This window comes from Neopsephotus bourkii, unplaced genomic scaffold, assembly GCF_033783945.1.
Source record: "Neopsephotus bourkii isolate Nb327-2 ecotype Australia unplaced genomic scaffold, CSIRO-AGI_Nbou_v1 NB_479, whole genome shotgun sequence".
NCBI classification, from domain to species: Eukaryota; Metazoa; Chordata; class Aves; order Psittaciformes; family Psittacidae; genus Neopsephotus; species Neopsephotus bourkii.
The window spans coordinates 2,417,643-2,440,678 of NW_026900980.1; the positions used below are offsets into that span (position 1 = coordinate 2,417,643).

At 38.5% G+C, this 23,036-nt stretch overlaps 1 protein-coding gene across 3 annotated transcripts; it reads left to right on the top strand.

Annotated features, from left to right (window-relative positions):
• Positions 1-238: 238 nt before the first annotated feature.
• Positions 239-22,123, top strand: KRIT1 (KRIT1 ankyrin repeat containing). Of its 3 annotated transcripts, XM_061350113.1 has the most exons (18): positions 239-298; positions 1,373-1,446; positions 2,395-2,513; positions 2,971-3,130; positions 4,422-4,514; positions 5,389-5,518; positions 7,573-7,816; positions 8,103-8,218; positions 8,643-8,786; positions 9,988-10,144; positions 10,418-10,525; positions 12,120-12,276; positions 15,550-15,701; positions 16,333-16,499; positions 18,585-18,672; positions 19,734-19,940; positions 20,239-20,355; positions 20,826-22,123. In XM_061350113.1, exons 3-18 carry the CDS (start codon positions 2,412-2,414, stop codon positions 20,892-20,894), a joined length of 2,211 nt encoding a protein of 736 aa, XP_061206097.1. In that variant the 5' UTR covers positions 239-298; positions 1,373-1,446; positions 2,395-2,411; the 3' UTR covers positions 20,895-22,123. The 3 variants fall into 3 exon arrangements, 2 of the variants coding, with proteins under 2 accessions (XP_061206097.1, XP_061206098.1); XR_009724969.1 differs by lacking the exons at positions 20,239-20,355; positions 20,826-22,123 and adding an exon at positions 17,238-17,328 and having other exon boundaries at positions 19,734-19,749; XM_061350114.1 differs by lacking the exons at positions 239-298; positions 1,373-1,446 and having other exon boundaries at positions 2,461-2,513; positions 2,932-3,130.
• Positions 22,124-23,036: the final 913 nt, after the last annotated feature.

Below are 23,036 nucleotides of genomic sequence, written 5' to 3' on the forward strand. Positions count from 1 at the left end.
TGCTCCCGACCCACAGCCCACGTCTCTTTCTCTCTCTCTCTTTCTTTATCCGCCCGCGGTCAACAACTGGCGGCGGCGGCAGCAGCAGCACAAGTTCAGGCCGCCGACCCGGAAACTCATCGGCAGCCGAGGGCCGCGGGGCTCTGACGGGAAGCGGATCCGCCGCGCCGGGGGAGGGAGCGGGGCGGGGATGGGGCGGAGCAGGACAAGACGGGACGCGTCGCGGGCGCGGGGCCTGGGCGTCGTGTGAGGCGGGAGGATGCGCCGGGGGAGACGACGGCTGGCACCACGGAGGAAGGCAAGGGAGAGTGAGAGGCAGCGAGCGAGCGAGCGGGAGGGTCAGGACGGTGCCCGTCACCCCGGAGGGGCGGTCCCGCGGACGCGGCAGGGTTTCCCACTCCGTAGGGCTGCGGTGCGAGCACCGCCCCAGAGGTCCCGGTGCACGGCCGGCTCCAGGGCGGGATCAGGAAAGTTCAGGGGGCGCTTCTCGGTCGTGAGGCGCGAAGCCGCGGGGTGGCGGTGGCAGCGGAAGCGGGAGCGGGAGGTACTGGCAGTGCGGGGTCGCTTCCCGGCCGTTGTGCTTCTCGGGGAGAAGCCGGTCCCCTCCTTGGTGGTGGGGCCTGCGCGCTGCGGGGCGGGATGGTCTTCCTTGCCGGGTGGTGTGATCGCGTCTCTGGTTGCCGAGGGGGCCAGCGGCGGCGGCGTGGGAAGTGGGGAGGGCTGGCGGCGGCTGAGGCATATTCTTCGGACTTGTGTCCGCTGGGACGGGGACGCATTTTTGGCATCTGGGTTTGGTGCCTTCTGAAGCTGGGCATCTTTATTGTCACATCCTTGCAACTCCACCCTTGTTCGCTCTCTGTTTTTGTTTTCTGGAGTTAGATCGCAGTTCTCTGGGCTGCCTTTCCCAGACATCCTCACCCCACTCTGGGTTTAGGGCATGGCACTAGCAGAGGGAGTTCACCCGCTGCTCATTCACCGCTGCTCACCAACGTAACCTACAGCCCTGCCTGTGCAGTTTTTCTCCACACAAGCCTGTGACCCAAACCTATATATCCTAAGGAAACCAAGGAAGCATGCTTTTCCCAGCTGCCTCTAAGGAATGGTTGTTTCTTATTCCTTTCAAAACTTTTAATATCCCAAAGTATGATCTCTCACAGCTCGGGACACAGCTGATTCTATGTTTCTAGATGCTACTGTAATGTAAATCAATAGATGCTTCTATTTAGATATTACTGTTTACATACTATCATTAAGTCATCTAACTAACGTATTTATCTAAACCGAAAGTGAAAATGTGCATGCTGTTATTTATGCTTGGTTCTTGGGTTTTTTTTGATGTTTTTTTGTGGGGTTTTTTTTCATATGTTTTCAGGTAGTCTGATCCCAGCAAAAATACTGGATGGACTAGGGGCATGGGGATCTGAAGACCTGTTTCTCCTAGAAGAGGTGAAGAAGCTAGAAACAGTAACGTTAAATATCTTTGTGGTGGGATTAATCTGAAGAAAGTATGTGCTTGTTTGATGATGTGGAATGAAAGGAGGTTCATTTGCAGATGAGGACAATGATTACCTGGAAGGTGTTAATGCCCAGATAAGACCTTTTTTCTCAAATTTGGTAGGTGAAGTGATTTAGCTGTAGGAGGTTTTCCCTTTTCCATTTTCATAAAGTTTTATAATTGTAGGCATTGTCACTTTGGGTTAAACAGAAAGGTAAGCGAACTTTCACCTTAAATCTAAAAACCTCTGCCCTTTTTTTGCAAAACCTGAAGATATATTCCTTCAAAAACTCTGTTTGAATGAATTGTGCACCAGTTTGCAGTCCCACTGAAGTAAAACAAAGTAAATGAATTCATATTGCAGGGTATTTTTGTCAGTTTAGTTACTAGGGCTGTAGAGATTGTGTTCTAGTTTGGGGGAGGGATTGGAAAATCAGGTACTTCTTGAAATCCCTGTGGCACTCAGAAATGCAGTCCTTTTTTACAGCACTTTTATAAACTACAGTGCTTGTCACTTTAGAATGGTTTTCTTTTTAAAATTTCATACATTTTTTTAAGAGTGCTGAATTTCTTTGGCCTTTTGTCTGGTTTGCAAACTGGGGAAAAATAGTTACAAACTGGAAAAAAAAATTTCCAACCATTATTTTTATTTTAAAAGTGGGTTAGAGAACGGGATTATTTGTATTAAATCTGTGTGATGTAGGATTTCCCCCTTTCATTAAAAAGAAGCAGAATTATAGCAACCACTGGTATTTCCCCAGCTAAAGAAAAATAAATGAATAATGGAAACAATTGGTGGGCAGGATTACTGCATCCTGAAGTTCAGTGTGCTGTTGGATTATCTTTCTTTTAATTTTTATCAACTGGCCCTTTACTTCCTGTTTATTCATTCTTTCCAGTGGTAAAAGAAGGAGAGATGGGAAACCCAGAAAGCACTGGAGATGCGTATGTTGCTGTGATTCGTCCAAAAAATACTGCTAGCCTGAATTCTCGGGAATATCGAGCTAAATCCTATGAAGTAAAACTATATTTTTTTATTTATTAACTTTTAAAAATAATAAATTACAGTAAATATATTGTAGCAGAAAATTAAATTTGACAATAAGAACACTTAAATAATGTCTATGTACGTCATATACCTACTATGCATTGCCCCATCTTTATGGTATTTGAACAGTTTGCAGTCTTGTAATATCTTTGTGTTTCATTTCTTTTCAGGGCATTTTGCCCTGTGGGCTGCTCAGCACAAGGGTGCAGCTTTGTCTTTCTGTCTTTAACCTTACTGTTAAGAAGGTCATTCTACTTCACCATCCTGCTCTTCCACATTCAGTACTTCCTGAATTTTGTTACTGCTTTTATAGTGGTACAGTAATTCCTCTCCCCTTCTTCCCCCCTCCCCAAAAACAAAACAAAACAAACCTCTGTGCTTGTTTCAGTTGTACTTAAACTCCTTTGATTTCATTATTGTTTGAAAGATATTGTTGCTTGAAGTTCCCATCGAAGGCCAAAAGAAGAAAAGAAAGAAAGTTTTGCTGGAAACTAAACTGCAGGGAGGCACTGAGATAACCCAGAGCATCTTGGATTATGTGTTAGAAGCCACCAAACCAATTTCACCAGCCAATCAGGGTATTAAAGGTAAAAACATTTTAATCTCATCTGTTGTTGATGGCTTTGTAAAAATATTCTTAAATGGGTGTGGAAAGGTTATGCAAAAGTGTGAAATTTTTTTATGTTTTGAGGCTCATGGGAAAAAAATTACAACTATACAGCAAAACCTTTGTTTCCCTTTACTTCCAGCTCTATAAATGCTTTATGAAGTGAAACTTTGCTTGTCTTCACTACTTCTTCACCTCAATTTGAGATTTACAGCTGAACTTTGGTAAACCAGATTGTAGTAGCTTTTTAATCCTTAATTTTATCCTAAATATGAACTAGTGAACTGATCACCTCTAAAGTCTGTTCTAAAGCCAGCATTATTCAGTGGACAGTATTTACATGAAAATATTCCTGACATAACTGTATTACAGATGTAATTTGATTAGTACATTTTCTTTTTCATTGTTTTTGCATAGCTGTTCTGGCAATGAACCTCATGCTTGTACTGACAAAAATTGTTTTACCCAGCACATTTCATTTCCAGATTGGTATAAACCATACAGACTAAAGTGCTTTTTTTGTGTGTGTGTACCTGATCTCTGCTTTGTAAGCAAGGTTATACTGGGAAGGTTGTCAGCACAGACAAGACAGTGCAGTGCTAAAAGGAACACCTCGCTGCATAAATGCTGTGCGTGGCAATGACTAGAGTTGGATGGACCTAACAAAGCTAGTTGAGCAGCAAACATGAAATAACAGCCTTAATACACATTGAGGAATACCATGTAAAAGCAAAACCTGTTTCTTACACAGTTTAGAGAGTTTTAAATTGACTTGCACGGAGGCCCCAAGCATTAATATGCACAGCGTAGTGTGGCCACTGCTAAAAAATGTAGTTGAGGTCAGAAAAACAAATAAAATGCTGGATTCTGTAAGGGTGAAAGGGAGTATAACATGGAATATGCTGTCATACCACTGTGTGAAAAAAGCATTCGCAACAGAGATGCAGCTGTGCTTTCACATTTCAGAAGGAACCTTGTTTAACTTCAAGGTAGGTGGTTTGGAGAGTGAAAGCTGCAGAAAATCAGGGGTCTATAAAGGTTGCTATGAAAGAAGGGGTGCAGTCATGTAATTTTTCATGTTAGTGGGTATGTATGTGTTATTTTTTCATATGTACTTAGATTTTCTTAGCTTGTTTCAGTTTATATCTTACAATTTCTTTTTTCTTCTTAGAAGTTAGGAAGATTGGGTTTGGTGAGCTTTCAGAGAGCCAACTCTGCACCATTTGTTTCGTTGGTTAATGATTTTGATTTTTTTTTTAATACTGTGCTAGGAAAGCGTGTAGTGTTAATGAAGAAGTTTCCTCTTGATGGAGAGAAGGCAGGTCAGGAGGCATCACTTTACATTGTTCCGACTGTTGTGAAAGGTAATATTGAGCGTAATTTCTGAAGTTGCATCCATTTTAGCAGAAGTTTAGTTCAAGGTTTATTAAGAATTTTTATGAATACGATAGATGACGTTTTCTGTATGTTAAACATTAAAAGTTGCATTTAGGTGGAAATCTCTCTCTGTATACTTGAAAACTTGAAAAAGTTACTTAAAGTTAAGGAAAAAAACCCTTGTTTTTGATGCATTGCCTTTGTTTCTGTAATGATAGCACAATTCCGTTTTAAGCTGTGTTTGTTCGGTTGGTTGTTTCAAAACATGCATTAGAATTTACTGAATGCAAGTGTGAGAAAGACATCCTATGCAGTTCACTGTTCTTTACTTGGGGAAGAATGCTTATTGAAGTCTGTAAACAGGTTTGAATAAGGAATGGTAAATTAAATCTGTAGAAAGCAAAGTAAATTGCTTGTCAGGACAAAAAAAAAAGCCTCAAGAAAATGCATGTGTGATTTTGGGGAAACCTTCATTTTTGCATTAATGATAGGCCTTACGGATAAAAGCTATCAAATAAATACCATTGTATAACTGCCAATATATAAATACCTCTTCTAGTCCCGAGTCCTACTTTTTTCTGACAACACTATACATTTTAATATTAGTTCCCCAGATGAATCTGATCACACTGATGGAAAAGTAACTGAACACTTAACAGTTTTTAAGGCTACTCTGTTGAGTTGTGAATTGTTACCTAAGGATTGTATGTAATTTCCATCGATTACCATTTGGAAAAAAATAAGTTAGTCTAAAGTTAGAATGTGCTCTCAGTCAGCTGTGAATGTGTAACTACAAAGTTACAGAAGGGAAAATACAATTTTTCTTCTCTTTGATGTGTCTTAAGAATGTTTCCTTTTTAGATAATACAAAATACGCTTACAGCCCTGGATGCCCTGTGTTCTATTGTTTACAAGACATCATGAGAGTCTGCAGCGAATCCAGCACCCATTTTGCTACGCTTACTGCGAAAATGTTAATTGCCTTGGATAAGTAAGAAATGCTATCCATAAACATATATTAAAATAGAAATTAAACAAGATAATTTGTAGATGTAGCATACAGTTTTTATAGCATTCTTGTGATTAAGAAGGAAGTCATTGTGATACCATGTTATTTTCTTCATGTTAATCAGAAGCTGAAACCTTGACATCAAATTTCAAAATCTTTCTGAAAATCTTTTTTGCAAACTCGAGTGGTGTGCTTATCTAAATCAAGTGTCTTTTGGGAGGTTCCTTCTTACAGTGAATGTTTTGTAAAACCATATAAAATAATAATGTTGAATCTTCTGTAAATGACATAATTGTCATATTTAAGAGTATTTGCCAGAGTGTATTAAAAATACCCTCTTAATTGTATACCATTAAGATTTGCATTTAAATTAAACTTCCTTATAGAAAGGGAGTGTATCTTTCCCAGCCATACAAATGTATTTGCAGTAGGAAATTAACTTTCAGAAAGGTGATTAGTTGTTTAGCCAGGTTTATAGTAGTTTGAAAATTGAGTATGTAAGCAGCTGTTAGTCTTTCTTAGGTACCCTTAACAAAGAAATACCAGACATACTTAATGTATGAACTTACTTGCATTAATGAAGTTAGCTGAAACTCCAGACTAATGAAAAATTCTAAGTTAGAGGCTACTACCTAAAACTGAAGGATTTTTACAGTTTAATAGTAGAGTTGTGCTATTTCCATGTATACCATCATGCCAATTATATTTGTTTGCTGCTTACCAAATGCCTTCAGACTCAGTTCCACTTAAAATGTGTTTTGAGCCTTACAGTTGTGAGAGAAGCCTAGGAAATATAATAGAAAATCTTTTATATTGATTATTCTCTATGTGTGTAGTCTGAAATGCACTTCCCAAAGATTCAAAGTGCCATAACTAACCTATTTACCAACTATGTAGAGAAGATGCCTGAAAATACTTCAGAGGGACAAGAGGATGTTGATAGTGCAATGACCACAATTTTACAGTCGTCCTTCCTAGCAGGACCGTAAATGAAGGGGATACAGATTTTGCAGCACATGATGGCTTGGATCTGGGACTTAAAAATCCAGGCCTAAGCACATGCACTGAACTACAGGCCATGCTCTGCCGTGCTTACCTGTGGTTCTGGGGCAGTGGCCTGTCAGTGGATCCAAGTGGTCTGTCAGTGGATCTATCTTTCCAGGGCATGTATTTCTGTGTTTCCAGGCTAAATCACCGAATGGAATTTATTGTATTCTAGCAGAGTACATGCTCTGTACTCAAGCTTGTGAGAATATGTAAAAACCTAAATACAAACCTGGTCCTTAGTGTAATGTTGAACTGGGCACTTTCTAAGTAAAATAATCTAGCAATTTGGTGAAAATACATTTATCCAAAAGATGAGATGAATCAGTTGTCCTGAGCCCTGTGTTATATTGCATACGTGGCAGGAAAAATGCAGGAGGTATGCCGTGCTGACCACACTAGCTCAGAGTAAGGGGGCTCTAAAGCCCTTCTGTACTGTTAGTAGGAGTATACTTAAAAGAGAATAACCTTCACACAGCTTTGTGAAAAGGCAAATGTGAAAGAGGCCTTCTGATTTTTTGCCTTTTCCTGTCTCTCTCTAGTGAAACACGTGAATTAGAAGCACAGATATTGAAACTTCAACTCATCCTTTAAAAAACTGCTTTATATTTCAAAATTTGTATGTTGAGGGTAGTAATACTGATAAACTGAAAGTAAGCAAAATGGTGACGTTAGTGTGGTTCAGTGTTTTGACTATAATCAGTGTTATACTCTTACCTTAGCTTATAATTTAATTTTCTTTGAGAGTCTTCAGGAAATGTGTTTGAGCAAATATATTTGCTTAACTACATTTGGTTAAAAAAAAAAATATCACATTTGAGGATTAATTTAGTCCTATAAATTTGGCTGTACATATTAAAATAATAATTGTTGTTATTGAAATGTCTGATTATTGTAAGTGCAGCCCTTAATTAAACAGAATAATGGACAGGCGTGACCATAACAGTCCTCTTCTACCTGAAAATTAATTACTTGCCCATTCTGTCCTGCAGGTGGTTGGATGAGCGGCATACCCAGTCTCACTCCATCCCAGCTTTATTCAGACCATCTCCTCTTGAGAGAATCAAAACGAATGTAATAAACCCTGCCTACGCTACAGAACCTGGCCAGACAGAGAGCTCATTGCACATGGGTTATACTGCCCTGGAAATAAAGAGTAAAATGCTGGCACTGGAGAAAGCAGATATGTGTATCTATAATCCTTTGTTTGGCTCTGACCTTCAGTATACTAATAGGGTAAGAGTTATATTTTCATTTTATATTCATGAAACATACATTTTAGTTTTACAGTTCATTTACTTGATACAAATGTATGCTTTATGTTTAATATAGTCAGAATTCTTTATTGCACACTGACTGCTAAATGATTTTCAAATCCTTACATTTGAACATAATTCTCTTTAATTTTAAAATACTACTATTGAAATTTGGTTTCAAGAGAATACTCAGCCTGGATGGGGGATTGTTCAGCCAAATCTATGGAAGATATTTTTTCAGTTGTGTTTAAATTATGTCTTTGCAGGTTGACAAAGTGGTAATAAATCCATACTTTGGTCTTGGAGCTCCAGACTATTCAAAGATTCAGATTCCTAAAAGAGAAAAGTGGCAACGTAGCATGAGCAGTGTCGCGGAGGACAAGTATTATGTTACATTACTTTTTATTTGTGGATAATTTTGTTTGTGACAGTAGTACTTGGTAGGCTTGATCAGAATGAGATTCCTGTTACTGTGGGACCTTACTGTATAAATACATATTTAAAAAATATTTTGTTTGAAGTCTCTACATACTGAAACAACAATTAAAGGACAGATCAAGAAAGGTTTAAATTATAAATGTTAGAGAAGCATTTCTTAGCATAATGAATGCAGCTGTGGCTTGACTACTGCATGACAAACTAGTTGTATGAATACTGGCACAATTTAACTGCATGAGCTTCATTTTTATTCTTCATGTAGATCTGCAGTTAGTGCTATATTACTAATTTTAAAAAAAGTCAATGTTCTCAACTATTGAAATATTTCTGAACTGTGTTTTCCTCATGTTTACTGTTTAAATTCATAGGGAACACCAGTGGGTAGATGATTTCCCTCTCCACCGCAGTGCTTGTGAAGGCGACTCTGATTTACTAAGCCACCTTCTGGATAAAAAGTTTTCTGTTAATCAGTTAGATAGTGACCACTGGGCACCTATCCATTATGCATGCTGGTGAGTCAGATGTTTTGCCAATCAAATATACTCTTGCTATCATGATTCTTTAGTGTTAATTGCCCAAGGAGGTTGTGAATGCTCCATCCCTGGCAGTGTTCAAGGCCAGGTTGGACGAGGCCTTGGGTGATATGATTTATAGCGAGGTGTCCCTGCCCATGGCAAGGGGGTTGGAACTTGATGATCTTAAGGTCCTTTCCAACCCTAACTATTCTATGATTCTATGATACAGAGTCAAAAACAAGAAATCAAAATCTCTCTAGACTTTTTACACTTCGACTCTAATTTATGTTAGTGTCAACTTTCTGATGAGAAAGATTGCTTCAGGTTTTGAGGTAATTGCAATCTGAATGGTTTCAGAGGAGACCAGGTGTGGAGATTGTATCATCAAACACTTCTTGCCTTCTGTATCTGTCCTGAAGCACCTGTTCTAATTCTTGTTGCAGATACTAGGTCTAGTTTAGTGTGGTAACCTTTACAGTCTTTGTTGGTTAAAGTCTGTGAGCAGTTTTACAGTACAGCGTGTTTTGGTTACAGTCAAGCTCTGAGTGGGAAGTTGGACTAGGTGGTGTACAGAGGTCAACTTTTCTGACTATAACTCTGTGATGATTTAATCTAAGTGCTTGAGAACTTTCCTCGGTTGTAAAAAAGCTCTTATCTTTATTCAAGTTAGTCTTTGTGTTTATTGTACAGTCTGATTATATGAATAACATGAAAATCAAACTTGGTTATTAAAAAAACCACAACCCAACTTATTTGATTTTTAGTGTTTATCAGAAAGTTTGCATAGATAGTATATGCAACATTTACCAGTGTGAGGCTTAAGAGTCCTTAGGATCCATCTGCATGACAATCAGAAGCTTTACTGTGATTCTCACATGATTATGTTTTGGGATTTTTTTCAGGCCAGGCTGAACTCTGTTTTGCTATTTCTTAAATGCTGCAACTACCCAAATTTAGCTAGTTTAAAGCAAGGTTTGGTTTGCCTGTAATTAATCCAATGAATGGTTACTAGACCAATGGTTATCAAAGAAGTGCAGAACTGATACTAATTTCTACAAACTCACCAAAGTTCCATTGTCTTTGGTGTCATTTCAAAGCTGAAAACTTTTGAGCATGGAAATACACTTTCTGTATTTACAACTATCTGAAAAAAGATCTTATGTTTGCTGTGTCTGTTCTGATTTAAACCTGTCTTCAGGTATGGAAAAGTTGAAGCCACTCGAATGCTGTTGGAGAAAGGGAAGTGCAATCCCAATCTTTTGAATGGCCAGCTCAGTTCTCCTCTTCATTTTGCTGCTGGAGGTGGGCATGCTGAAATAGTACAAATTCTACTAAATCATCCAGAAATTGACAGAGTAAGTTCTGTTTGTGTGTGGAAATCGCAAGTTTAGCAAGAGCTGCTAAGGTGTGTATGTGAAATGTTTTGACCAGATCACAGTGTGTAAGCACACTGATCCTGTTGAGAAATTACAAAATAATGGTTAACTATTTTTTTATTACTGCTACTTTTCCCATTTTCTGTCAGTTCAGTGTTTGAGCCCCAAGATCAGGGATTTTGATTATCTCAAAAAATGTGTACGTGTTTACCTATCTCCAGTGAAAACTATTATTGGTGTTTCTGTTTATAGCACATTACTGATCAACAAGGAAGATCTCCACTGAATGTCTGTGAAGAGAACAAACAAAATGAGTGGGAAGAAGCTGCAAAACTGCTGAAGGAAGCCATAAATAAGCCTGTATGAGCTTATTTTCTAAACTGTTTAAAGTTTGTATTTAATTTACACCTAAACGTGTAGAAGGAGAGGCTCACGTGTAGCTGTTATTGGAAACATGCGGTGTACTGAACTTGTTAGTGTAAATCATTTTGTGTCCTTAAATGCATCTGTGTTTATTGCTCAAGAAATGGATTTAAGATTTTAAACATGATATTTTATTTGTAGGAGCATCACATCAGCTACTGATTTTATGTCTACTTTTGATCATACAACCATCAGCTTTCTTTGCATTGTCATCTTACAAGTTAAACAGGAGCTGGCTAAATGTAGGCTTCAGCAGAACAAGCTTTACATCACTTAGTCGGTGTAAGCTTCCTTGGCAGTCAGTGAAGATCTAGCCAGATAGTAAGCAAAATTTATGATGTGATTCCTTTCATCCTGAAGTAGATTTAAAATTAGCCAAACGAGGTAAAACCTCTTGGTGTTTTTTTGGTTTTTTTTTTGACTTCAGATGTAATTTGTATCTCTGTAGGTAGGTGGCAGTAAACCTGTGCATTTTTCAAGATGTTTCAAATTATCTGAATTTCACTGTCTATGAATGAGTCTTCCAAAACAGTTAATGAAGGAATTCACATCCTGTATTTAAGGGATCTTCTTATGCAGTTAATGGAATGGCAGATGTGTGTCTAATGACTCTAAAAGACTAATACACGTATTTTAAGTAGATTTCACAGCATAATAGGTGATACTATGTTGTCACTTATTACTATTGAATTAAAATGTTAAAAAGCCCCACTTAAACAGAAGTCACAGTGACTACTGCAGCAAAAACAGACTGATGTTTTCCATCCAGTTTTATTTTCAATAAGCTGTCATTTTCCAAGGCATTAATCTTTCCAGAAGTTTTTAGGAAGCGGTTCTTGATGACTGAGTAGATTTGAAGAAAGGAAATATCAAAAAGTTGGAGGAATCTGTTATTTCCCTTCTTCAAATCTACTCAGTCATCAAGCAGCTGAAACATTAACCTTTTAGAGAGATGAAAACAAGAAGTTGCATAGATTTATGACTTATGTGTATATGCTTTCAGCATGTGATTTTTGTTTAAGTACGTCTTTCAGGAGGCATACTATGAGCCCACACGCAATTCAGTGAAAGCTATTGGAGTTCTGTTACAGAACTGCAAATTCACTCATTGAGAGTGTATTATTATTATACTGGGGTCTGTATAAAGGCTGGTGTTTCCCTTTAAGAAGTCTTTTAGTATAGTCTAATGAAAAGGAATAATCAGTAACTTGTCAATAATAATGAAGTGGACATTTCAGGCTATGCATAGGCAGTTGAGCCCAAATCTGTCAGGGAACTTTAAATGCCTGCTTGCCTTTAAGTTCAACAGAAATGAAGTCCTCAGAATATCAGTAAGGTCTTTCTTGGTGTAAAAAGCACAGTATAAGGACTTGTGTAGGACATGAAACAAGCAGTTTTGATAAACAGTAAATATGCAGGAGTTGTGCTATGTTCTTATTCTCGGCAGTATGGTAAAATTGCTTTTCTTTCCAGAAGCACCAACAGAAAGGATTTTAACAAGGTATTTAATAATGTTTTAATTTTTATGTAGTATGAAAAGGCACGTATTTATCGTATGGATGGGTCTTATCGTTCCGTTGAGTTGAAACATGGAAACAATACTACTGTACAGCAGATAATGGAGGGGATGCGTTTGTCTCAAGAAACTCAGCAATACTTCACTATCTGGATCTGTTCTGAAAACCTCAGTAAGTAACAAGGAATATCATTATACTTGAGAGTTTATCATAGGTTTTTTACTTCTTGCCTTTAGAAAAAATAGTATTTTCTAAGGAAAATGGGAAGCATGCTCTTTGATTGTTCGCTATTAACCTCTTTCTGCTTTTAAAAGCCATCCTTTAGGAGTAAATATGTATCTAGACTCTTAATACACCTACATCTCATTCTTTGTATCTTTTACATGGTCAGTGAAACAAATTTTTCTATTCCATCTGCTTAAGCTTTCCTCCAGTAGATCAACTGCCAGCCTTTACAGCTTAGTGTCTCCCAACTGTGCTTTCAGAGCTATAGAAAGCTGCTTCATTTTAGCCACCATTTTGGGTACCCCTAATAGGTCTGACCCCACATCACTGTGGGATCTGGAATATATTTCATTTGGGGAGGTGAAGCAGGTCCAGACTGCCTTTTTGTTTTGCTGTCAGAAACACATTGCCATTCACTTTTTCTGTCACACTCCTTACTGCTAAGTTACCCTTATTTTAGTGGTATTTTTCTTCCCAGAGTTTCTGAAATTGGATGCATGTAGTTGTTTTTACCAATGTTTAGCCTGTTTGAAACTAGTAGGTTAAAGTCAAGATGATTATTGGTTGGTTTGTTAGAATCATAGAATAGTTAGGGTTGGAAAGGACCCTAAAATCATCAAGTTCCAACCCCCGTGCCACGGGCAGGGACACTTCATGCTAAATTCATGGCACCCAGAGTTCTGTCCAACCCGGCCTTGAACGCTGCCAGGGATGGAACACTCACAACTTCCTTGGGCAACCTATTCCAGTGCCTCACCACTCTTACAGTAAAGAACTTCTTCCTTATTTTTCATGTGCCTTTGCATGCCTTCCAGGAGAATCTGCTCCAAGATTTTGCCAGGCACAGAGGTGAGACTGACTGGTCTGTAGTTCCCCGGGTCATCCATTTTCCCCTTCTTGAAAATGGGGGTTATATTTCCCTTTTTCCAATCCTCGGGAACTTTATCTGACTGCCATGATTTTTCAAATATGATGGACAGCGGCTTAGCAACTTCATTTGCCATCTCCTTCGGGACCCGCGGATGGATTTCATCAGGACCCATGGACTTGTGCACGTTCAGATTTTTAAGATGGTCTCGAACCACATCCTCTCCTATAGTGGGCCCAAGGTCTTCATTCTCACAGTCCCTGCATCTGCCTTCTAATACCTGGGTGGTGTGGTCAGAGCATTTGCCAGTGAAGACTGAAGCAAAGAAGTCATTTAGAACCTCACCCTTCTCCAAATCCAGGGTAGCAAGTTCTGATAGCGTCTGGGGTTTTTTTGGTTGGTTTTTTTTTTTTTTCCTTCATTAGCTCCTTTAATCATATGATTTTTTGTGCGTTTTGCACCAAAATGATTTTGGTAAATGAGTTTTCAGGTACAGAATCATAGAATCATTGAATAGTTGGGCTGGAAAGGACCTTAAGATCATCTAGTTCCGCCCCCCTGCCATGGGCAGGGACACCTCACACTAAACCATATAACCCAAGGCTCTGTCCAACCTGGTCTTGAACACTGCCAGGGATGGAGCAGTCACAACTTCCTTGGGCAACCCATTCCAGTGCCTCACCACCCTTACAGTAAAGAACTTCTTCCTTATATCCAGTCTAAACTTCCCCTGTTTAAGTTTTAACCCATTGTCCCCTGTCCTAGCACTGCAGTCCCTAATGAAGAGTCCTTCCCCAGCATCCTTATAATAGGCAGGAGGGAATTCTCATGCAAAACATCATTACTACATTTAATGTATTAATTTTTATTTCTAATTTAAATAAAAAGGTGATAGTTGTAGTTTGAGATATGTAGCAGAAAATAAATCAAACCACAGAAGACTCAATGATTCTGATTTGTGTTTTGGCAAAAAATGTGATAAACAGTACTACAGCAGCATAGCTGTGGGACACGTTATAGTGCATTTACAAAGCACAATTCACGTCTGGCAGAATGCTGTGACAGTACCATTAATACAAAAGCCTTGCATTCAGAATTTTATTTACTGTTGTAAAACTTCCCCTACAGTGGCATTGTTCACGTTACTTTGCTTTTTTAATCTGTAAATATTGCAGGAAATCTTTTCTTCATGCTTTTTAAATCTTTTTCTCCCTGTATGTCACATGACTACTGTAGCCTCCAGTTAAACTTAGATGTTAATATCTGGAAGAAAAGGAAGTGTTTGAGTGTTTAAGTCTTGCTGCTTGTGCCTTTTCTAAATAGGATGTCATATTTTACTCAAATCATTGAAGTGTTACCTTTGCAATTGTGGGGATACATTATTTGTGTTATTCCAAGTAATTCCTTCGATATTTAGCATAAGTTTGAAAATGAGTTGGCTTCTGATTTATGGCTTCAAACTACTAATGGACAAGTTTCATTATAAAATGTATTTCTTGCAGTTTGTGTACCACTGTAAAGACCATAGATTTCTTCTTTGCAGGACAGATAATTTTTTTTCTGTGTTTGAATGTAAGGTGGATGAATTGAGTGAACTGATTATTCTCAGTAAAAAGATGTTGCACTATAACATGTCATTTGAAGGTTTTCATGTAATTTGAAATGTCACAATGTAAAAGTCAGAGAGCAGTGAGGATGAGGCAGATACAACCTTCTAGTTCCTCATGACTAGAAAACAGCCACACAATAATCACAATGACAGTCCAATCTAGTAGGACTGTAGCCGAAAGCTCTGTATTGATTTCTCAGCTCTTACATATGCAGGAGAACATGAAATACTGGATGACTGTAGCCTTTAAAGAATCAAGATGTTTTACAGGTTAAAAAAAAAAGCATGTTCTGAGAAGTTTATGGTTTATATATACCCCAAAATAGATAATATGCTGATCAGAAAAGCTGTACCTGTATTTTTCTGCCCAAAATAAGATTACTGGACTTTGTATTTCTCCCACAATAAAGAGAGAACAGTCTCTAGTGGTTTGTTATTAAGTTCCATCTTGGTATTCCATTAAATTTTAAATACCACTTCACTCTTGAGAAGCTGAAAATAACGAAGGTTCATCACTAGTGCATTTAGTGAATTGATGCTGAGACTTTTGTCAATAAATCCATATCTTCAAAACCTTTATATAAAACAGTTTAGAAAATACAGAGTGAAATGTTAATGAGCCCTCTGTTTCAAATACTCTGGTTTTAATGCAGCATTTAATAATCATGTATATGTATGTGTGTGTGTGTGTGCTGGGTTATTCTGTTTGTTTTCTTTAAAAAAAAACCCTGTTATTTTTCAGGCCTCCAACTAAAGCCATATCACAAGCCTTTGCAGCATATTCGAGACTGGCCTGAAATATTCACTGAACTGACAAACTTGGATCCTCATAGGGAAACTTCACAGCTTTTCCTGAGAAGAGATGTGAGACTCCCACTGGAAATAGAAAAAAAGGTCTGCACTTGGAAGTGGTAGCATGAAATCATGATCAGAGTCAGGCCACTCTGGTGATCAACACACTATGTGTTTAATGACCATAGGAATTTCCAAACTTACTTAAACCTGACCTCTCATTTCTGTAACAGAGTCTTCAGGTTCTTCCCACCTTCTTGCCTTCCCACCTTCTCTCTCACCTTCCCAACTGTTCGGTTTATCATAAGTGTATCTCTCAGTCTCTGTCTGTTGTATGGCTAAGACCAACCTGCCCCATTTTTCTTCCTGTGAAGTGATTTTTCAGATATTTATTTGGTCAATTTCAATGAAATTACTCCAACGTATTATTCAAAATACATTCATGAGAGGAAAAAAAACTGCAGATGACAGTATTTCTGTGAACCTTTGGATTGGGCATGGTATGTCAGTCACCTCTAATTTGTGTGTTAGATCAATGAAGTGTTGGATTAAGTTAATGAAACTGTTCTTTTTTTTTTCCTACTACAAAGCATTAGTAAAATGTATATTTTAGGCAGGTTCAGTTCTTTGTTTTCTGTCTCTGGATCAGTGGGGAGCTGTAATTATAGCTTATATATATATTTTTATAACGTGCTTTTACAAACAGATTATATTATTTAAATCTTTTTAACAGATTGAGGATCCATTGGCTATTCTTATCCTTTTTGATGAAGCCAGATACAATTTACTGAAAGGTTTCTATACATCACCTGATGCCAAGCTGATCACACTGGCCAGTCTGCTTCTACAAATAGTCTATGGAAATTATGAGAGCAAGAAACATAAACAGGGCTTTCTAAAGTAAGTATATATATTTAAAATTTAAAATTTAAAATTACAGTTTCAGATTAAGTATTTTTAGATAGTGTTTACTATGGAACTCTCAAATTTTAGGTATGATACATTTATTATTTTTTCATCACTGAGCAATAGTTCATAGTAACCACATAACCCTTGTAGCATTAACAGAAGCTGGACATGCGGTCTGAAAAACATTTAATCTTACTTATTGTAGTCCCAGGCAGAGGGATGGAGAGTTCTGTATTCTGTAAGTCTATACCTAGATACAGTAATGCCAAAAAGTGAGTAATAGTATTCAAGTGATTGAAGGGTTTTGACAAGGACTGAGAGTTAGTTTGGACAATGATGAAGAAAACTCTTGCTATGTCCAGTTAGACCAACTTCTGGGATTGGCTTTCCTCCCTCTTTGAAGAGGACAGGCCATGCAGAGACACTATTTCTGTTCTGTCATTTGTGTGTGAACTGCCACACTAAATTGGTCAGAAACATAGCACTAGCAGGGCTCTGCCAGATGGTGGTTTTCTCTCCCTTGCTCTCTGCTTGCTAGCCCAACAGAAGCTGCTGTTCTGGGATATGGCTTTGTCCTCCCATGTACATTTCTGCATCAGTATCTGAGCACATCAGGATTCCAGTTCTCTTAATGTGTGCATTTTCACTCCCCACCATTTCCACTGCAGTTCATTCATCTAACAGCAGCTGTGGTATTCTGGAATGCGACTATACTTCTGTCATTCACAGCATCAACTGAGCTGTCTTGGCTTGCTGTTTTTCGGTTGTGCTCTCCACCATCAGTAAATCAGAGTGCATTTTCTGCTACAGTTACTCTGATGTAAGTGTGGGCTGCCTCTGAAAGGGCTGGCTATATTGACTGCACTTGTTTATTCCTTTGTCTTCCTTCTGTTAGGTGTAGAGACTGTACCATTACAGAGTATGCCAGGTGAATGAGCTCACCGATTGGAAAACTTTTGGGTGGGGTGTTCAGTAGATTCAGCTGCTGAGTCCTTCAGTTACACAGTTGGTAGATTGAGTGTGAAGAGAACTGGGTTTAAGTGGGACTGCCCCCCTGAAGGAATGTGCATTTAAACACAGACAGGCTTAATATGAAACTACCCCGTGCTGAATCCCAGCACCTGCAGGGAGGCAAATCAGCAGTATGATTCTGCATTGATCCTGCTCAGTGGAAATCTGTGACTCTATAGACAGGATGACTTGGAAAGGTAGTTTGAGCCAGATAATAAGCCTTATAGACATTTGGGCATGCTTTCCATTTGTATTCAAGATGTTGGAAAATACCTTGACTTGTTCTTCTTCAGATGAAGATATTCTGATTTTTTTTGAATTTTTTTTTGTAATCAACATAAATGTTTATTAAAAGACTTGCCATTTCCAAAATATCCAGGTTGCTGTGTGTATGAGAGTACCCTTGACCAAAAAGATCTGGATGTATTGTCTTTTGATGGGTGTTTTGCTTGGTGTAACGTGCAGTTACTGCCAAATATGGTTTAAAAATTACCAAATAGGTTGCATCACTAGTTTTCTGAGACTATTTTCATTGTGCGTAAAAGCAAACCAGTAAAGTTTTCCTTTTAGTGTTCTTTTTTCCTACGTTTTGGTGTTTAAAAAGGCACTTCATATAAATAGCTTCACTTTCATGTTGTGTAATACACAACTTTCATATGTAAATTAATTGGGCGAAGCCACTGGTGCTGATATGGCAGGGGAGGGAAGAGTATAAGGTGCCATCTTTTCTGGTGTGAATGGCTGTTTGTATATAATTTTGGCTTCCAAATTGGAATTCATCAAACTGGTCTGTAATCAAGACCAGACTTGCCTGTTCTGCTGCCAGCATTTCCTCTCCTTGCTGTGTCTGGGGTACACACAAAGTGCATAACACAAAGCTAGATTTCCATTAATTGAGAATTACACTGTATCTTAGGAAGCCTTAGCTTTTCACCTAATGAGGCAAGATAGAGTAGGAGCTATCTGTCTAGCTGAATAGACTTAAAGATACAAATTGGCAGACATTGTTCTTTCTCCTTTATTTAGTGAAGAAAATTTTATGTTTCTGCTTTGTTTTTCTCTTAGTGAAGAAAATCTTAAATCTATAGTACCAATCACTAAACTAAAAAGTAAAGCTCCTCACTGGACAAACAGGATACTTCATGAATACAAGGTGAGACAAGTAATCACATAGTAGAAAATCCTGTCATAAAGATTTTTTTTGACTGGTTGGTTGTCAGTTAACGAACAAAAATACTAGTATATAAAGCTGGAAATGGGTATGCTCTTAATTTTTGCATGGGTTGTTGGAATGCTGTTTGTCTTGCACCGCTACAGTTGATCTGGCTTTTAGAAGTAAATATGATTGTCATCTATTTATCTTCAGTGTTTGAGGCCAAATCAGGCATACATGTAAAAAAATCTACTCTGACTTATAGCAATAGATCCACAAAGCCTGTTTGCCAGTATAGCTGGTATGGTAGGGATCTGATAATGCTGCTAATGTGCATGTGCTCACGCAAACTCCTTTGACTAGAGCAGTTAACTGAGCCAAATTTGTAAACGTGGGTTGCTTCTGCAAATGACATCTAACTGGGGGCTGTGCATTCCACCGGGGACCAGGGGCACCTGAAGATGAAATTAATGAAAAAAAATCATTAAAAAATTTGGGAAAAGCAGGGTGTGTCAGAGTTGAGAATGGTACTGGCCGACATGTGTCGCTTAAGGTAGCTGCCAGGGAACACTGCAGAGGCACTCAGGGAATGTTTCAGGCCTTGGCCCTCTTTTGAGATGAGGTTACAGAATCATAAACTTTCTCTTGGTGCATACACCTTTTTTGTTTGTTTGTTCTGGGTTTTTTTTTTTGTTTTTTGTTTTTTTTTTTTGTCAGAAACCAGTGGATAATTCCTGTTCTTTCTAATACAGATGAAGGAGTGGATTATATTGGTCTTCCTAAGACCATGGTGTAGCAGAGGACATAGCGGAATAGTTTCTACTGTTTCTTGTATCAGACTATGCAAGAATGATAATGGCTTTCTCGACCTCTGCTCTTAGGCCACTGTTTTGGGCATTTCAGCCTTTCTGTGCGTGTTTAGTGTAGATGTAGGAAAATGGTTGCTGGGGAAGTGTTTTGGGAACACTTGTTTGGTGGGAATTCCACTAAATAGTGGATGTTCTTCAAATAACCACAGCTGTTTGAAGACTTACTGATTGCTGCTATCCTTTTCTTTCTAGAATCTCAGCACCAGCGAAGGTGTAAGTAAAGAGATGCACCACCTTCAGCGCATGTTCTTGCAGAATTGCTGGGAAATTCCTACATACGGAGCAGCTTTTTTCACGGGACAGATATTCACCAAAGCAAGTTCAAGTAGCCATAAAGTGATTAAAGTATACGTAGGAGTAAATGTAAAAGGGCTGCACCTCCTCAACATGGAAACAAAGGTCAGCTTAAGTGAACTGCCAGTAATAACTGTGAAGCTTAATTCTGTTATCTTACATTCTTTGTGCTAATAGTCATTTCACACCCAACTGTTTAAACTTGACTGTGAAGATTTCCAAGATTTTAAGATTTTCATAAGGCACTACTAATAGAAAGCCCTGTATTTTTCCACTTTACTCTTTTATAAGCTACAACTGGATTGTGGAATATACAAAAGCAGAGTCCTAAGTGAACTAAACAAAGTTCTGTTTGTAAGTATGGTGAATGTTTTGAATGACGGTTGTTTATATTTCATTGTAGGCTTTACTCTTAAGCCTCAAGTATGGTTGCTTTATGTGGCAGCTGGGAGATGGAGATACATGTTTTCAAATCCACAGTCTGGAAAACAAAATGAGCTTTATTGTGCATACCAAACAGGTAAGCATTGTCATTTTTCATTGTTCAATTATTTTTCCTAAACTAGATGCATGCCTCTCCTCTTGAGACTGACCACCATTGTACAGGATAAAAGAAACCTAAGCTGCACCCCTGTAAATCCAGCAACTTTTGATAGTGTTTGAGGATGCCTGAAGGAAAATGCTTGTTTTACCGTAGTCTGCATGAGTGGTAATATGCCATGTTAACATGTATTGTGACTCCTTTGAGTATTTTGCATACTTTCACAGTAGTTGCTTTTGATTCCTATGTATTAAGGTGGTTACAGGGGAAGTGATTGAGTATTTTAAAAAGCACTTTCTGATAGCTGAGGAAAATCTAGGGTTTATTTTCTTTATTTCTAAAATGATGCAACTTCTAACTTGCTATTTTTATCTAGTTGCATTTGCCACACACTTGATCCTTCACAGTTCCAAAATGCTGAGAGAATTTAATTTTATACCTTTATACAGGCAGGTCTCGTCGTGAAACTTCTGATGAAATTAAATGGCCAGTTAATGCCGAGTGAAAGAAATGAATGATGGAAATGAACAGTAGTTCCGAAACTGCATCTGATGGCTAAGCAAAAACCAACTTGTATCTCCTCGTAACAGAAGGCTTCCATGAACATGAATTTTACACAATACAGAAGTCAGTTTGTACAGTTTTTTAACTTTGTACAGAAGCTGCATGGTTTATTTAAAAGAAAATATCCTATACAACGTATCTATTATTTTTATAAATATTTTTGTGGGTCATACATAAGCTATTGTAGGGCTTTAGTTTAACCAATAAAGCTAATGAAATGTAAATGGTTGACCAAGATGGACGAGCATGAATCAAGTAAGGCTTTTGTTCCCACAGGACTATGGGACAACCAGTGCCATTAAGCAAGTCTCAGTTAACCTGTTTACCTTTCATGTAGTTCTGTGGAACATCAAGGAGGCTGTATATGTTACAGTATTTTGTAGACACACTTTAAGATACTGTTGGTAAGTGTGACCAGTTAGACCTTTGAGCAACTACTTTTGATAAACTTGCTTTTCATTTGATTTCTGAAAAACGTTACAGCTGGCCTTGGGTTTAGTCTTAACTTTCTTATACTTTATATTCATATTTATTCTAAAATCCTGCATGAGGATGTCAAAAGGGAAGTAACTTTAAATCACTCAGAAGCCATATTATATGTTTAGCATGCTTGGGTTGGTTTGTTTTTTAAATAATGGATTTTTACTTTTGCTGTGCAATATAAGATGTGTATATGGAGGAGAAGGAGGTACAGATTTACAAATGAATCTTACTCAGAGGACTTCAGAAAGTTTAATAAATCTTACCCTGGATTGCAGCACATAGGCAGTAAATAAAAACTCAGATAGGAGGTACTAAGTTATTTCTGTTAAAACTAATTTTCCTACTGATTACTTAAGTTTCTTGAGGCTACAAGCAGTGCAGGATGCAGAAATGAAGATTTATATTCCAAGGAAGTCAGACACAGTTGGTAAGCACCTGCCTGGTCTATGCAGAGTCAGGATTGGGTCTCAATGAGCTGGGACCCTATGCAATCTGAAACATATCCTTGTACATTAAAATAGTATCCATAACACTTCAAAATTTCTGGTTGTATTTCAGGGGTTTAAGTGCACTTGACTGTTTCTTCCATGTAAACTGCATGCTAAACCAGTGTGCAATATTTTGTAAAAAAGTTTTTTTTTTTAACAATGAAAATTAGCACTTGCCTCTAAGTTTTCAAATAAAAGCAAAAATGAATGTTAGAAGCTGTGCTCTTGTGTAGTAACTTTACTCACACCTTACAACCAGCAAGTGCAGTTTAAGAGATAAAAGTAGTAAGCAGTTAACAGGAGACATTTTGTAATCTTACCTAGCTATACTTTTTTACTTAAATCTCACTGGCATAAATAACGGTAACTCTTCATGGAGTATTATATTTAAGGAAAATAATAAAACAGGTCCTTTGTAATGCAGCCATCCTGGCTATTACTTGGCGCTGGCATCAGAAATACACTTCTCTACATAGCACTTTGTTAGAAAACTAGAGGAAAGATGTTAAAATGTATCAGTTGCATACTTAACAATACTATTAATATGCCTTACTGCTGTATAGTCCTTTCTGCTAATTTCTTATTTATTGCTACCTAATAAATTGTTTGTACCAAGTAATGTTTGTGGTTGTTCATTACTGCAGCCAGTAGTATGTCTTACCAAGCAGGTGTTACTACGAAAGAGCAGTATTTGTAACAGCCTTACCTTTGCAAGGTATGTAGGAAGAGGGCAAGAGAGGATCATAGCAAGGGGCCCATGGTGACTACCAATTAACGTTGTGCACCTCAGAAACAGCTCAGGAATTCATCAAGAAAACTGGCAAACGTTAGTCGTGGCAAACCAAAACTGAACACACGATTGGAGATGTGGCCTCACTAGTGCCCAGTACAGGGGGATGATCACCCCCACGCACGCTGTCCACCCCCCCCAGCGTGCTGCCGCAGCCCCGAAGGCGTGAGACGTGCTGCAGAGGAAGGAGGCAGAAGCCACCGAGGCGGTCACGGCCAACCCGGGAGCCTGGAGCTCAGGAGCTGCGCCAAGCCGCTCGCTGGGAGCGCGAAGGGCCGCGGTGGACACGCACCCTCGGGAGCACAGCCATGCGGGCGCGGCGCGGCCCTGCCCTC

Coding starts and splice junctions, on each gene's coding strand:
- KRIT1 (XM_061350113.1), top strand. CDS start 2,412: ATGGGAAACCCAGAAAGCACTGGAGATGCGTATGTTGCTGTGATTCGT. Junction 10,526..12,119: donor AGGAAGCCATAAATAAGCCT/GTATGAGCTTAT, acceptor ATTTTTATGTAG/TATGAAAAGGCACGTATTTA. Junction 19,941..20,238: donor TCCTCAACATGGAAACAAAG/GTCAGCTTAAGT, acceptor ATTTCATTGTAG/GCTTTACTCTTAAGCCTCAA.